Genomic DNA, 17,445 nt, shown 5'->3' on the forward strand with positions numbered 1-17,445 from the left:
CAATCTACCAGAAGCCACATCCCTAAAAGAAATCAACCATCCCTCCCTCAGTAGCTATCTACTCTCAATAGTTTCTCAGCAAGATGCAGGCCTCAAAGGGCCGCTCTGCATCTATGCTGGCACTTAGACTGGCCTCATTTTGTATAGATTCTGTGCTATAACCATAGCTGCTATGCATCAATGTGTGCAATAGCTGTGTTGTGTCTAAAAGTCATCACTTTGCAGCCGTCCATCTGCCAGCTCTTACATCCTTTCTGCCCCTCCTTCCTCAGTGTGCCTTAGATACGGGTGTGGATATATGTGAGGCATCCACAGCTGAGCACCACACTTAAACCATGTGTGGGTCTCTATAGTAACCACTATTCATTACAAACAGGAGCTTCTCTAGCAAAGATTATAGCAGCATAAATCTATGGTTATAAACATAAATATCTAGAAAGCAGTTTGACAGCATGCCCATTTAGTAAAATGGCAATGGCAGGTTCCCTCCAATGGCCTTGGATCTCAAGCAAGATGACCAGGTTGACAGTACCAAACATGAATTCCCTCCTGTGGAGCAGGCATCATGGCCAATCAGAAAGTGGTTAGTTTTCACATTCCTGGGAGCATCTAAGGTTGCTGTTACTGTGGTGTGCATGCTCCAATGCTGGGGAAGGCTATTGATATCTTTTCTCCTCCAGAAGCCTGCCAAGCACCTTCTAGCACTGTCATCTAGTTTACTGGCCATTTTAAATTATTCTTTTTCTTGAGGTCTGTCTTGAGGCAGTTCATTAGCCCTCTAATTAACTAGATCATTTGATGGTTTAGGTACTTAATTTTTATAGTTCTTTACATAATTTAGATATTAATCTCTGGCAGAAAGTTGTCAATGATTTATGACCTATGTCTCATATGAAAGGAAGGTTTTCTTGAATAAGTTTTAAATAAGTGTCTACCTACTAAAACTTCTAATGTTGAATCTAGGGCAATCCAGAAAACTTTTAAATTCATGGGAAATGTTTAAATGAATATTTTATTGTCAAAATTTTCATTTTCTTCATTTATCAATCCTATCAACTTTCTAGCTTTCTAAATATCATCCATATTTTTAAGCAGTTGAAAATCTTTTTCACCATTGGAAAAATATATGAACTCGTTCTGAGTTGAAAGTGAACCTATCCAAACTTCACATGGATAACCCTAACAGTGATGAGGACACAGACACTGACTTTGACACCCAACTCATCATTCAACAGAGTTTGCTGGATATCTACAAGCCAGGAATAAGTCAACACACATCAGAAGACAAGAGGTAATGTCTTTCTCATTGACACTGAGTGTTAAGAAGTATTCAGTCATTGAGACTATTCCCGATCTTAATGCTAGTGTGACAGAAACAGAAAGTCAGAATACAGGGAGTTGTTGGCTTAGGGTTTTATTGCTGTGAAGAGACCCCATGACCATGGGGAAACTCTTGTAAAGGAAAGATTTAATTGTGGTGGCTCACTTACCATTTCAGAGGTTCAGTCCATTATTGTCAGGGTAAGGAGCATGGCTTGCAAGGCAGATGTGGTGCTGGAGGAACAGCTGAGAGTCCTACATCTTGCAGGCAACAAGTGACTGACATACTTAGTGAAGCTTAAGAAACGAGACCTAAAAGCCCACCCCCACAGTGACACACTTCCCCCAACAAGAGCACACCTACTGCAACAAAGCCACACCTCCTAATAGTGCCACTCCTTTTGAGGGTCATTTTCTTTCAAACAACCACAGTTGTCTTTTATTTTTTTCAGTAGTGGTTGGAATTTAATCCAAGGTCATGTAGATGCAAAGCATGCATTGTACCACTAAGCTACATTCCCAATGAATAACTGTAATTTAAGTGTGTGTAGAATATAATGCCCAAATGAACAGGAAAAAAAAAACTTAGGAAGAACTAAGAATTTAATAAGTAAAAAGATAGTAGGAAGGTAACAAATCTGGGTGAGAAGATGCACATTGGAAAGCAGAAGGAAGAAATGAATGCAGGCTGTGAAGGGCCAGAGAAGAACATAACACAGTTGTCCTTAGGGAATTGAAGGCACACATGAATCTAACCAAGACGCATAGGAAATTATCCCAGCAAGACAGGTGAGGAATCCAGTCTTTTATCCACTCAGATCCAGGGAAAGAGGGCAACCTTAGGAGAGACCAGTGTTTTCTGGGGTGAGTGGATTAGAGTTTTGTTGGCACTAGGTCTCTAAATGGTGTAAGAATTACCTGCACCCTGGGTAAGGACAGTTCACACTCACGCACAGCTAGTTGTATGCTCTCTGATCAGCAACATTGGCCCCTGGGGTTGAAACCATTGCTTTTTTGGGGTGATAAACCCAGTTGGCTTGGCATGGCAACATCTATTAATCTGCTCAGGTAAAGCAGGATGGTCTTTAACCTCAAATGACCTTACAATTTCATATGGAAATGAGGATTAAATCAAACCTATAGGTTCTAGAAGTTAGGAAAGACAAGGAAACAGAACCTTACCTAGAGCCTTTGGGAGAAGCCAGATCTGTGTAAGTCCATTTCTCACAGAACACACACAAACAAACTCAGCACTGACCCTGTAAGCACAGTTATAAATGTTAAAGAAAATCAATTGGACACATTGTGAACAGGACAGAGTATCTAAGAAAATTCATTCTCTCCAACCTGGACTTATTGAGTAATCAGAGAAAATAATATGAGATTTCATATATTGAGTCCAGGGTGCTCGCCCACGATCCCTGTAGCGGCAGAAGCAAGGCAGGGATCTGAAGCAGCTCTGGACTACATAATGAGATCCTGTCTCAAAATTTAAAAATTCATACCCAATGCTTTAATGTTTAGATATTTTCATAAAAGTAGGACTTTTTATTTAAATTTGAAACAAGCTTGTTTTACATGTCAATCCCAGTTCCCTCACCCTCCCCTCCTCCCCTGTGCTCCCTCAAACCCCCATCCCATTCCTTTTCTGCTCCCCAGGGAGGGTGAGGCCTTCCATGGGGATCTTCAAAGTCTGTCATATCATTTGGAGCAGGGCCTAGACCCTCCCCCATGTGTCTAGGCTGAGGGAGTATCCCGCTATGTGGAATGGACTCCCAAAGTCCATTCATATACTAGGGATAAATAGTGACCCACTACCAGAGACCCCATAGATTGCCTAGTACTCCCAACTAACACCCACCTTCAGGGGGTCTGGGTCAGTCCTATGCTGGTTTCCCAGCTATCAGTCTGGGGTCCATGAGTTTCCCCCTTGTTCAGGTCAGCAGTTTCTGTGGGTTTCTCCAGCCTGGTCTGGACCCCTTTGCTCATCTCTCCTCCCTCTCTACAACTGGATTCCAGGAGTTTGACTCAGTTTAGTTGTGGGTCTCTGTGAGTTCCAAAATGGCTGTCTGAGGCTGCACTCCCACCAGCAGTGCAGGAGTGTTCCACTTTCTCCACAACCTCTCCAGCATAAACTGTCTTTGATGTTCATAAAAGTACAATTTAAACTGTTACTGTTTCCTGAAAAAGAATTGTGACTATGAAGAATTCACACCCTGATTGTGCATTTTTTAACAATAATTTTTTGCTAGAGAAACTATCAATTTTTTTCAACCTCAGACAGATTTGAGTCAACTCAGCAACATTTATTGAAGGCATAAACTGTAGTCTAGATTCACAAGTAGGCCTGTTCATTGCCTCCAAGAAGTTATGTCTAATAAGGGATAGCAGACCTGGAGGGGAAGTTTCCTATAATGTGTTGAGGAACCTACTACATTTTATAAATGGAATCTATCCCTCTTCCTCAACCCTTGCACTCATGTGCAAGCACACAGGCATGTGTGTGCATGCATGAGTGTGTGCATGCATGGGCATGTGCACTGGAGATCAAACCTAAGACATTATGCATGCAAGGCAAGCATTCTAAGTTGCACACCCACCCTCATGGCAAGTACTTCTACTAGGTCTCATTGAGTACATCATATGGGAGTTCATCCCTGAGAAACTACAACTGGTTTTGTCTTTTCCCTTTGGGCTTCCATCAAAAACATTAGATTTATAAAACTACATATTTTTTCTGTGCAGATCCCATTCTGTTTTGAGTGCTGATCATAAGAAAATAATTGAAGCAATAGAGACAGGTAAGTACTCTTCCTATTCTCCTTCCATGCATGGTGATATGGTGGTGGAAGTATATCCTTCCATGCACCAAAAGCCTGGAAACGGTCTCCTACAGACTGGGCATTTGAGGGACCCAGAGTCTGAAGTGGCCTTTTCTTGAAGAAAATACTTCAGCATAACTCATCAAAGAATGCCAGAGTTCCTGTGTAAACAGAGCTGTGGGTGCAAAGCCTCAGTGCTCATCTGTGACATTTAAACCTACCAGGCACTGAGGATGGTGCTCAGATTCTGCTCTTTCACACCAGCTTTGGTGGTAGATGGCAGAAGAAGCATGGGTTCCTATGTGTGCCAAATGAGAATCTGTTTTGTTTTCCTTGTTACTAGGTAAGGAAGATGCATTGGCACACTTAACCAAGTACCATTCTGCCTTTGATGAAGCCGGTGGGGCTGGCTGGCTCCCTCTGCATAAGGCAGCAGTGCAGTTGAATAAGAACATCTTAGAAATAACCCTGAAAGGTAACTCCTTTTCGCTCCCCTTCATGCTGCTGAAAAATAAGTTTATTTCTGCATCTTAACCTGTGTGGTATGAATTTATTTCAGCTTCCAGACCCCGTATGTGGGAACACACCACCCACAATGGTGAAACACCACTTTTTTTGGCTGTCAGCTGTAGCCTCCTAGAAAATGCCCATTTTCTTCTTCTCAATGGATGCAACCCAAATGCTAAGAATCTTGAAGGCAGTTCTCCTCTTCTTACAGGTATGTCCTGGAAGAAGGGTCTAGGTCACCTCCAGGGCCATTGATTTCTACAGGTATGGCACTGTCCATCCGGTCCCTGCTCCCTAGCTTGTGTTTAGCTGGGCATGGTAACTTTTGCTTGTAACCAGCTGTTCTTGACTTTGAGGCCAGTCCGGGTCACATAGTAAGTTAAGAGCTAGCATGGATTTAGAAACCATGTCCCAAGAAACAAAACTTAAAAAACTTAAAAGAGAAAAATTCCCCGAGGAAGAACAAAGATAGTTGGTGGTGTTCTTTTGTTTTGCTTTTCGCCTAAGAAGCACAAACACGAGACTCAGCGCCCACGTGGAGTTTATTGGTGGAGGGGAGAGAAGGGGGGGAGGGGTCTGGTAGCCAACCAAAAGCAGGAGAGAGAAAGCAAAAGAGAGGAAGAGAGAGAGGAAGAACGGAAGAGAGGGAAAGAGGGAGAAAGAGAGGGATGCGCTTGGCGTGCTTGCTTTGAAAGGGAAACTTGCACATGCGTAATGGAGTCCCTTGTGCAGCCAGGTAACGCGTGAGAGACAGGTAATGTGTTACGTATTGATGGCATGACCATGAGCATCCAGCCCATCGTCAGGGGGCAGGGACAGCAGACCGCTGGTTTCCAACAGCTGGGAAAGAGATTCTTGTCAACACCACACTACTCAAAGTTGTCTCTCGTGGCCCGGAGTCTTCCTGAGAAGGAAGTGCCTAAACTATAGAGCACCACACCACAGGATGTGTGAGAACTGTGAGTCAGTGCCAGCCTCTTGAAACCTCTTGCGTGATAATAGTGTGTGTGAGTCACATGTGAAAAGCAAACACACACTCTAAACCTTTCACAATGATGGTGGGAAGCTGGTTTCCTCTCTGGATTTCTGCCTCTCATTCATTCATGTTGTTGTCTGTGGTACTGTAGTCTAGGCCAGCACTCTTGTTTGTTTCAGCTATTGCTAACTACACTATCATCATCACAAAGAACCTCAGGGAACATTCTGTGCACTTTGGGAACCTGTGAGCTGAGCCATTCCTATAGATATTTAAATTGCGTTTTAGCCCTCCATCCATTGCTGAGGTGGCTCCTGTTAGGATTCTCCTTCTAAGCAGTTGCAAGCATCTTAGGACAGTACTAAGCATTTAGATTCTCATTAAAAAATAGTTTACTTTATTAAAGATGGTTTTCATAAACAATTCCAAAGATAGAATTAATATGTAAATAAGACTTGTCACCACCACTCCATGTCACTCCATGTCAGGTGAAGGAGCAATCTTAGTGGACAGTCATGCCAAGTTTAGGCTTGCCTTAGCATTTCTGTCCTTCTTAAGTAATTTACGTATGGACATGTATTTTCTTTTCCTTTGTATAACATTTTTACATTTATTTACTCATTGTGGGGGGGTACTTGGGGGTCCACTGACATGGCACATGTGTGGAGGTCATATGGCAACTTGCAGAAATTAGTTCTCTCCCTACACAATTTGTTGCACAGGAATGGAACATGAGTTGTCACGCATGGCAGCAAGTCCTTTGCCCACTAGGCCATCTAAGTGCCCCTCCTTTTCTCTCATTCTTAAAAAAAAATTACCATACATTTTTTACACATATTACTGGGTTTCATTATAACATTTCTGAAAAATGAAAAGTTTTATGCTGTGTGATGTATTTTTAGGTGGTAAATACAGGGGTTGTTTTGTACACTGATGTGGCATTTACGCATACACCATCATCATGACATTTTCATATATGTGTATATTTCTGTCATGCCCACTCCCCCATTACCCTCTTTTGTCCCTCTAATCTTCTTCCTCTTTTCAGATACCCCCCAACACACTTTCATGTCCTTGTTTTTGATGATCCAGTGAGTTTAATTAGGGATGCTTAAAAAAAACATGGGTGAGAGGCTACTTTTACAGGAGCATAGACAACTTAATAGTGGTTCTATCACTGAAGAAATGTCTCGATACCCTCCAGTAACCATTAACTGCCTGTGGATCCTAGGAAAGGGTGCAGCTTGTGAGCCTCTCCATGAAGCTCCCATTTTCTTGAGAAAATAAAGATAATAAACTTTATCCCAACCATGTAAATACCCAGGAGACAGTAGCTGCTCACAGCTTATAAAAAACAAACAAACAAAAAACAAAACAAAAATCCCACATCCCATTGATATAAAAACAGTGCTAGCTAGCATCGCTTTGTTATTTTAAAATGTGTTTCCTAAACACAGAATGCTGGATTGTGAAGGAGGGGAGGAGTTCCTTAAGAAGCTGAGGGGTACTAGCTAATATGCCACTTACCTTAAGCCCCTCTTAATATAATGTCCACCTCACAATTCCCCAGCTGTTCTGAAAGACTCCTACGACATGGCCACCTTGCTGATCAGCCATGGAGCAGATGTCAATCTGCGATGTGCCAATGAAAGGACGGCTCTCCATGAAGCTGCCAAGCTAGGCAGACTGGATATGGTGAGGTTGATGCTGACTTCTGGGGCACACCCAGATGCACGGAGCTCCTATGGATTTACTCCTCTTGCACTTGCAGCTCAAAGCGGACACACTGAAATCATGGAACTCTTACTGCAGAAAGGCAAGACTTACCCAATAACTGGTTACAAGAGTACTGAGAGCCAAGAGTTGGTTTTGGGGGTGGGGGTAGGGCTTATTGTTTGATCTTTTTTTTTTTTTTTTTAAGAATTAAATTTTTTTATTTTGTGTGGAGGAGTGTCTTGCCTGCATGTATGTCCATTTACTACATGCATGCAAAGTCCGCAGAGGCCAGAAAAGGGAGTCAAATGCCCAGGAACTAGAGTTAAAACTGTTGTGAGCTGCCATGTGGATGCTGGGAATTGAATTCAGGTTCTCTGGAATAGGAGCCAGTGCTCTCAACCACTAAGTCATCCCTCCAGACTCCCCAAGAGTTCCTCTTGATGGGGTGTTTTAAAATAACAGAAATTAACATTTTATAAACACCGGTGTTTGTGAAAATTGTGTGTGAATGTTGGCTATTTTAAAACCTGAACTCAACTGGGCAGTGGTGACTCATGCCTTTAGTCCCAGCATTTGGGAAAGTTCCAAGACAGCCAATTTTATAAATTTTTATTTAAATTAAAAACAATCTTATTTTACATACCAATCCCAGTTCCCTTTCCCTCTTTTCCTCCCATGCCCACCAACCCCCCATTCTACCCCCATGCACTCCTCAGGGAGGGTGAGGCCTCCCATGGAGAATCATCAAAGTCTGCCAAGTCATTTGGGGCAGGGTCTAGGCCCTCCCCCATGCATCTAGGCTGAGTATCCCTCCATAGGGAATGGGCTCCCAAAGTCCATTCGTATACTAGGGATAAATACTGGTTCCACTGCCAGAGGCCCCAAAGACTGTCCAGGCCCCCCAACTGACACCCACATTCAGGCGGCCTGGTAAGGTCCTAAGCTGGTTCCCCAGCTGTCTGACTGGAGTCTGTGGGCTCCCACTTGCTCAGGTCAGCTGTTTCTGTGGGTTTTCCCAGCCTGGTCTTGACCTCTTTGCTCATCACTCTTCCCTCTCTACAACTGGATTCCAGGAGTTTAGCTGTGGGTGTCTACTTCTGCTTCCATCAGCTACTAGATGATGGCTATACGATGGCATATAAGGTAGTCATCAATCTAAACTATCAGGGAAGGGTATTTAAGGTAGCCTCTCCACTATTGCTTAGATTGTTAGTTGGGGTCATCCTTGTAGATCTCTGGACATTTCCCTAGTTCCAGGTTTCTCTTTAAACCTATAATAGCTCCCTCTATTATGGTATCTCTTTTCTTGCTCTCCTTCTCTATTCTTCCTTCAACTGATCCCTCTTGTTCTCCCCACCCCTTTCTCCTACTTCCCTCCCACCTCCCCCATGCTCCCAATTTGTTCCCTTTCCCCTTCTCCGGGGGACCATTTATGTCTCTTAGGGTTTCCTTGTTTCCTAGCTTTTCTGGTGATGTGGATTGTAGGCTGGTAATCCTTTGCTCTATGTCTAATATCCACTTAGGAGTGAGTACATACCATGTTTGTCTTTCTGTGTCTGGGTTACCTCACTCAGGATGGTTTCTTCTAGTTCCATCCATTAGCCTACGAATTTCAAGATTCCATTGTTTTTTGTTTTTTTCCACTGAGTAATACTCCATTGTGTAAATGTACCGCATTTTCTCCATCCATTCTTCAGTTGAGGGGCATCTAGGTTGCTTCTAGGTTCTGGCTATTACAAATAATGTTGCTATGAACATAACTGAATAGATGTCCTTCTGGTATGAATGTACATCCTTTGGGTATATGCTCAAGAGTGGAATTGCTGGATCTCGTGGTAGACTGATTCCCATTTTTCTGAGAAACCACCATACTTATTTCCAAAGTAGCTGTATTAGTTTGCACTCCCACCAGCAATGGAGGAATGTTTCCCTTTCTCCACATTCTCTCCAGCATAAACTATCATTGGTGTTTTTTTTTTCATTTTAACCATTCTGACAGGAGTAGGATGGTATAGCAGAGTTTTGATTTGCATTTCCCTGATGGTTAAGGATGTTGAGCACTTAAGTGTCTTTCAGCCAGTTTTGGATTCCTCTATTGAGAATTCTCTATTTAGTTCTATACCACACTTAATTGGATTATTTTGTGTTTTGGTAACTAGCTTCTTGAGTTCTTTATATATTTTGGAGATCAGCACTCTATCAGATGTGGGGTTGGTGAAGATCTTTTCCCATTCTATGAGCTTGTTGAATGTGTCCTTTGCCTTAAAGAAGCTTCTCAGTTTCAGGAGGTCCCATTTATTGTCAATCTCGGTCTCTGTGCTACTGGTGTTATGTTCAGGAAATGGTCTCCTTTACCAATTCGTTCAAGGGTGCCTCCCATCTTTTACCTGTCAGACAAACCAGCATTTACTGTACAGTGAGTCAGCATTTGAAGTCATATCTGACTCTAGATCACATTGCTTTACCACCCTGTGTGGCTGCAGTAATAACATGGTCTCAAAAAAGTAAACTTGAATCTGGAGATGTGCTCACATATCTTAATCCTCTTGTCTACTAGCTGCCTTTGGGGAACTTAAAACTCAGAAGCCTGAGTTTCTTTACCTTTAAATGAGGATATTAAGACCTACTTCTGGCATTCATTGTGAAGTTTAGAAATTCTTTAAGATTCTATCTTTATTTATCTTTGATTTTTGAGACAGCCCTGGCTGTCCTGGAGCTTGCCATGTAGACCAGGCTGGCCTCAAACTCAGAGATCCACCTGCCTCTGTCTCCCAGTGCTGAGATTAAAGGTGTGTGCCATCACTCCTGGCCAGGATTTTATTTTTAACTACATATGACTGTCTCTGTGTGTATGCTATTAATGTGTAGGTATCCAAGAAGGCTAGAAGAGGGCATTGAACCCCTAAAGCAGGAGTTAAAGGTTGTTGTTAGGCCACCCAACATGGGTGATGGGAACAGAATTCAGCTCTTCTGAAGAGCAGCAAGCAGTTTCAATGGCTAAGCTCTCTCTAGTCACAAGTTTAGAAATTCTCACACACATAAAGGAACTAGGACATAGTGAACACTCAAAAATGTTTATTGCTTACTGCATTCCAGAAACAAGGTTCTTATGCAGTCAGTCCTGGATATGGAGTTCGTTTTAAACTAAAGGCATATCTTTTTATTGAGCTCTAAATATGCTCAGAATGTGTCAGATTCAGAGACTTCTAGCATCAACTCAGACATCTTTCCTTTTCTTCAGCTTCCAGGTCCCCTCCCAATCCCTGCCCTAGATCTTCCAGAGGACACTTAACCTACATACTTGATGAAGTATGGGTATAAGTTACCTTTGTAGTCTTCAATAGTCTTCAACTTTAACTAAGAAGGATTAGGGTCTTTTACTATGAAGTTTCTAATAATTTGAAAAATAAAATTTTTAAATAATTTATTTAAATTATCATTAGATGACATGGAAATACAGTTGCTTGTTGTGCTGTTCTACATGCATGTTGTGCATTGGGTGGCCTTTATAAGCTGGTCTAGAAAGAAGGCTACCTTTTACTAAGTATTCCTACTGGAGTTCCAAGTGTCAAACAACCTATTAAACTATTCTGAAAGTCAACCAAACTGTAATTTAGAAATGGCTTATCCCATGGTTTCCTTCCCTAACTAATTTATACTGCATTAGGAAAAGGGAACACACATTCTATGTCTTTGATTCTTAGTGTTTTACTGTAACAGGTACTGATTGTTTTAAAATGTTTTATTTTTATATTTAAGTGTATGAGTGTTTGTATATATATGCACCACATGTGTGTACGGTGCCCACAGAGGTAAGAAGAGAGCATCAATCCTGTGGAACTAGAGTTTCAGATGGTTGAGAACCACCTTGTGTATTGAGGTTTAATAAGGATCAGGAGAAAAAACAAGCCAAATAGATGTTTATTCAGGAAGAAATAGCAACATAAACAGATGAACACCAGCAGGTTCCTGGTCCCAAGGATGCCTCCAGATGCTCTCCTGTCCCAGTGCTACAAGTAAGAGCTCCTGGGCCCCTCCTCAGACTTAGTTCCCCCAGGTAATGTCCACCTCTGTCCCCACCCCCAATGGGCATGATCTGTGCCACAGATATGGACAAAGTGAATATCTCACTACACTTGTGGGTGCTGGGACCAAACCCTGGTCCTCTGGAAAAGCAACAACTGCTCTTAACTGCTGAGTTGCTTTTTAGTGGAGGTAATAGTCTATTAAGATTGCTTAAACAACAGTGTGGAAAAGAAACTTTGCCTAATGAGACTTTTCCTCTTCTTAGGGGCTGATGTTCACAGTCAGGCCTCTGATTGTTCCTCCATTTTACTTGAAGCTGTTAGAGGAGGAAATCCAGATTCTGTGACTCTGTTGCTGGATTATGGAGCTGATGCCAACATTCCTAAAAGTTCAGGCCACCTGCCCATTCATGTGGCAGCTGACAAAGGCCACTTATTGTAAGTCCAATTCTGTAACTCTAACAGGAAATAGTAATAACTAAATTTTCTTAAAGCACAGTTTGGGAAATATGGGAAGCCTTGGGTCTCAGGTGAGTTGGCTAGTTAAGAGTTTTAACCTAAACAGTAGTGCTATTAAATTTGACATTTGAGTTTCTTGATGAAGAAACTAGCACTTTTGGTAAGGGTCCTAAATACCACCTGATTAACATCTATCATTCATTGTAGGGATAATAGCATCATAGACAGGTTAATTCTGCATTGGAACAACCTAAAGTGCATTTAAAATTTTTTTCCCCAGAGCTCTAAAGATGTTGGTTCCAGTCACAGATACTGCTGCCATCAAAAGGAGCGGGATTAGTCCAGTTCACTGTGCAGCAGCTGGGGCACATCCCCAGTGCCTGGAACTTCTCATTCAGGCTGGATTTGATGTGAATTTCATGCTAGATCAGAGAATCCGTAAATACTATGATGATCAAAGGAAGTCAGCCTTGTATTTTGCAGTTTCAAATGGCGACCTCTCTTCAGTTAAGCTGCTTCTGAGTGCTGGAGCTCTACCCAATCAAGATCCAGTCAACTGCCTACAGATAGCTCTCAGGATGGGCAACTATGAGCTCATAAGTCTACTACTGAGGCATGGGGCAAATGTTAATTACTTCTGCAGAGTTAACCCTTTGCATTTCCCATCAGCACTGCAATACTCATTGAAAGATGAAGTCATGCTCAGGATGCTGTTGAATTATGGGTATGACACAAAGCGATGTTTTGATTGTCCTCAAGGGGACAGAGTTCATCGTCTTTGTACTTTTGAAGGCTGGACATCTACAGTTATTAAAGATACTATGGTAAGCCCACAATGCTGGTGGTATTCCCTAAACTGTTGTCTGTAGCCTTGGAACTATAACCAATAGACACAATATGCCCTAGGAAAAGCTCACAATGGGAACTCTAGTATGATATCTAGTAACACAACTAAATCTAGCTATGGGAAGATGTAAGAAGTACAGAAATAATTCAGAGGAGAAAGTGACTTTAGTCAGAACTATGAGGATGTTTCACAAGTTCAACATAAGAGCAAAGTTTTAAAAACTGTATAAAATCTTGCTATTCTAGCTATGTTTTCTTTGATTTATTCAGCTAGAATGTTTCTAAGTTCTCCATACCTATCATCACTGTGTCTCTTTGGTTATCCCTTTTAGGTCTTAAATTTGATCAGCCCATTTCCTTTTGCCATCTTTCTGGTAAAGAGAATCACATACCAGTCTCTTGGCTTTGCCTTACCTCCTCTGCTACTTTCTAGGCTTTCAAATGGCTTCCTCCCTGTTTCAGGTCTTATTTCAAGTGTCCTCTCCCACAGGCCCTTCCCTATCTACCTTAAGTGGTTCACTCCTTCAATCAATTCTCTTATTGTGGAGATTTCTTTTATAGCACTTATCTAGAATTATCATTTTAATTATTTTGCACCCCCTCACAAATATATGAATATCAGCTCTTACTCATTTTGTTTCTTTGGTTTTAAATCTATGATTAACACATAGTGCATGTTCTGTACATACCCGAATTTATACTGTCACATGTGAAACAAGGACTGGGTGGTGGTGACGCATACCTTTAACCCTTTAACTGGGGAGGCAGGGGCAGGTGGATATACATGGGTTTGAGGCCAGTTTGGTCTACAAAATAAGTTTCAGGACAGCCAAAGTTACACAGAGAAACCCTGTCTCAAAATACCGCCCCCCCACACACAAACAAAAGAATTGAAAACAAGTAAGATAGTGAATGGAATACAAGTTTGATGAAATGTAAGATTTTATTTAGGTAATAAGGGTCCACATTACTTTATGCACTGATTTGGCATTTGGGCATACACCATCTGGTATTTCCTGAATAACTCATACATTATTATAACTTCAACTCTCTTTTGGGTATCTTCTCTAAGGGCACATAAATTATTTAAAGACAGAAACTGTCATACTATTTAGGTGTCAGGATCAGATTTAGGTTATAAGAAACAGAAATGCAAAAAAAAAAAAAAAAAAAAAAAAAAAAAAAAAAGCTAAAATGACAGCTGGGCAAAATGGTGCACATACAGTCCCAACTACTCAGGAGGTATTACTTGAGACCAGCCTGAACAACATAGTAAGACTCTACCTTTAAAAAAAAAAAAAGGACTAGCAAGATGGCTCAGCAAGTTAAGGTGTTTAACACCAAGACTGATGACCTGAGTTTGATCCCTGGAACCCACATAATGGAAGGAGAAAACCAACTCCAGAACATTGTCCTCTGATCTCAATACATACACATGCATGAGCATGAATACAACACGCACTCGCATGCATACACACACACCCAGACCCCCCCACACTGTTTTCTAAAATGAACTAAGGTGTCTCATCCGCTCCTCCTATAAGAACCATCACTAAGTTATCTTCCTACTAGACAGTTTTATGTTTAACAGGAGAAACACATACCCATATTCCAGCTAGCCAGAAGGCTGCCTGTGTCTTGCTTTTCTTTAAGGGTATCTAGGTAGCTGCTCAGATTCCTATTCACATCTGACAGCTGGAACTGTTAGTTTCAAGGCCGTCTTTATTGCAGAGAACCAAACAACAAACATGTAACTATTTGTCAAGCCTCCTTAAGCTGTATAGTTCCAAGACCACACTGAGATCAGACAAGCAAGTGACTCCGTTTAGTGCTCTTTTCATTACTTTGCTAAACTACAGCTGCTCAATGCTTTCTTTGCTTTCTGCTTCTTTTCCTCTCAGTTTTGTGAAGTCATAACTTTGTCGTGGCTACAGCATCTTTCTGGGAAAGTTGTTCGTGTGATGCTTGATTACGTTGATCAAGTTCAAATCTGTTCAAAATTGAAGGCTGTGCTTGAAAAGCAAAAGCTTTGGTCAGAAATACATTTTATCTTGAGTGAGTATCTTCCTTATAAACAATTCTTACCAAAACATTCTTCTGATTAAAAGGTTGACCTAAAAAGAATAGAAATGACTATTCTTTTAAAATGGTGCTATTCATAACTACACTTAATGTGTGCTTATCATCATTTCCCATCTAATTACTTACTTTGTAGGTAGGTAACACTTTTTTCCCAATGGCTATGGGGAACAATATACCCAAGAATGAAAAGGTTTGAAGTGGCAATAGCAAAAGGGAATTGCCTGGGTCAAATTAAGATTTTCTTATATCTTTCCTCTGAGGTGACCTTTGAGCTTTTAGTCAATCCCAAGAGATAGGATGGGGGAGCTGACACTTAAGTACTTGGAGGGTCTGTGGGTCTCACAAGCCAGACTGACAATTGATATGGGTCTGAAACTACCTCTATTGAAGGCTGTGATGAGGGCTGAAGAGCTGTTTCCCTACAGACTGAAATGGCAAAGAGAAATGTTGCTAACACAGATATCAAATACATTTGCCAACTGAGCCGTCAGGTCACCAAGAAACAAAGCAATTCTTTTTGTTTTAGCAAACCCTCGTTCTCTCAAACACTTGTGCCGCCTTAAGATCCGGAAGTGTATGGGACGGTTACGTCTGCGCTGCCCCGTCTTCATGTCATTTCTTCCATTGCCCAAGCGTCTAAAAGCTTATGTCCTTTACGAAGAATATGACCTTTATGGACAAGAAAGTTTTACCGGATCCTGGTAACTGACCTATTTTGGAGGAGAAAGCTGCACCATTTTCTTAATCATTGTAAATGACTTTTCTCTTTATTTGGTAATTAAAACTTCAATGTAGCCTACATCATTTAAAGTCTTTCTGTATGGTATACCTCTCTATGAGCTGTTCAAAGAGACTTCAGAAATCTCTCAGACAATACAGGTTATTGTTCTTGCACTTGACGCTCTTGCTGAAGGCATCTCCACTTAGTTTGCAGTGCACAATGGCTCTGTATGTTACAGTACTGAACTGCCAGGCACAATGTGTCCTGATACAACTGTGAAGAGATAGCCCTGCTCTCCACCTGGGTCTGAGACTCATTCCATTCCAAGGGGTTTATGCCTGGTACCATAAACCTAGGGGTTGGGGGGAGGGGGGGTGGGCTTGCTGTTTTTAAAGTTCTAGGCTGCAGAGGCCATAGCCCTAGGAAAGATCCTACTGATATTTTACTAGATATTTTACTAAATGAACATGTTCTCAAATTGCCTTTTAAGTATGTTATATTCATAAATTAGTTATCTCAGCCTTGGTTAGAGATTTTTTTTTTTTGGTAGGTGTCAAGGTAAAGACTCATAACTGATGAAATGCTAAGGAAAAATAACTATTGAGTGTTCAACTCTAAACAGAACATTCATAATATCCCCCACTGAGACTCAAAGAATATGACAGAAGAAGGAGCAGAAAAATTGTTGAATCAGAGAGAGGATGGGGAGGGCTGATATGAAATCCTGTACATGACATGGTCATCCTGATCTCATGAGTTCACAGAAACTGGTAACCGCCCCAAGGTTGGGCCCACCAGCATTCCATCATAGCACCAGAGGGGAAAGTGCCTGCCACATTAGCCTGATGATCAGAACTTGACTGCCAGAGCTCAGTGGTAGGAGATCAACCCCAACAACTTGTACTCTGATCTCCACATGCATCCATGACATACACACACACACACACACACACACACACACACACACACACACACACACACACACACACTTCTCTCTCTAAATGAACAAAACAAACAAAACTATGGTGGATGAAGGAAGGCTGCTCAAGAGGTCCACTACTCCTCAGAGAGCGACTGGTAACTAACAGCTGCTGAGGGGGAAGACACACTTTCCCCAGTGATATAACCTGGAGAGTTGTTCATACTCCAGTAAGTTGTCTGCTTGCTACATTTGCACTGCCCTGTCTTCATACTCATGCAAGCAACCTAATTACTCAGTGAGTCAAATAAATAAATGATAAAAGTTGCAGGAACTTATTAAGGGGTTTGGCAGGAATGAAAGAGGGATAATAAGGGGTGATGAGGGTAAATATAATCAAAATATGTACATGTGTGAAATTGCCAAAAATAAATTTAAAATTTTTAAAGTAGCTTTGAAGCCAGGCATGATGGTATATACCTGTAATCCCAGCTCTTGGGAGATAGAGGCAGAAGGATCAAGAATTCAAGGTCATCCATGGCTACATGGTTAATTCAAGGATACTATGGAGACTGTCTCAGGAAAACAACAACAACAACAACCAAAAAAAAAAAAAAAAAAAGGCCAAAAAACAAAGACAATAGCTTTGAACATAGTTTCTCAACACATGGCTAGAACTATAAGATAATTAAAAAATCAAACCCAAAAACTCATGCAAGTACAGCAGCACATGGCTATAATCCAAACTATTCAGGAGGTGAGGTAGGAAGACCTCAAATTCAAAGCCAATCTTAAGCTACTAGGTAAGACCTTAGGAGCTGGTATGAATTTCAAATAACTGAAAAATACCCACTTCTAACTGTGTATTGATATTATAGTAAGAGTATGAATGCAATTTCTTTATGCTCAAAATAACAGGTGCCACTCAGGGTACCTCTGTTGACCTGGAACTCACAGAGATCTACCTGCCTCTGCCTCTTGAAACCTAGGATTGAAAATGTGCACAGCCTTACCTAGCCATGACTTTTGTAATCTTTTTACAGAGAATATAT

The 17,445-nt window shown here is 41.4% G+C and overlaps 1 protein-coding gene across 1 annotated transcript; it reads left to right on the plus strand.

Moving 5' to 3' along the window:
* The first annotated feature begins 1,106 nt into the window (after nt 1-1,106).
* On the plus strand, nt 1,107-15,598 carry Asb14 (ankyrin repeat and SOCS box containing 14). Its single transcript, XM_051176741.1, has 9 exons — nt 1,107-1,291; nt 4,066-4,121; nt 4,486-4,617; nt 4,702-4,860; nt 7,196-7,462; nt 11,633-11,804; nt 12,106-12,649; nt 14,573-14,726; nt 15,280-15,598. Exons 1-9 carry the CDS (start codon nt 1,170-1,172, stop codon nt 15,456-15,458), a joined length of 1,785 nt encoding a protein of 594 aa, XP_051032698.1. The 5' UTR covers nt 1,107-1,169; the 3' UTR covers nt 15,459-15,598.
* Nucleotides 15,599-17,445: the final 1,847 nt, after the last annotated feature.

The sequence above is a fragment of the Phodopus roborovskii genome, unplaced genomic scaffold, assembly GCF_943737965.1.
Source record: "Phodopus roborovskii unplaced genomic scaffold, PHOROB, whole genome shotgun sequence".
Taxonomy (NCBI): domain Eukaryota; kingdom Metazoa; phylum Chordata; class Mammalia; order Rodentia; family Cricetidae; genus Phodopus; species Phodopus roborovskii.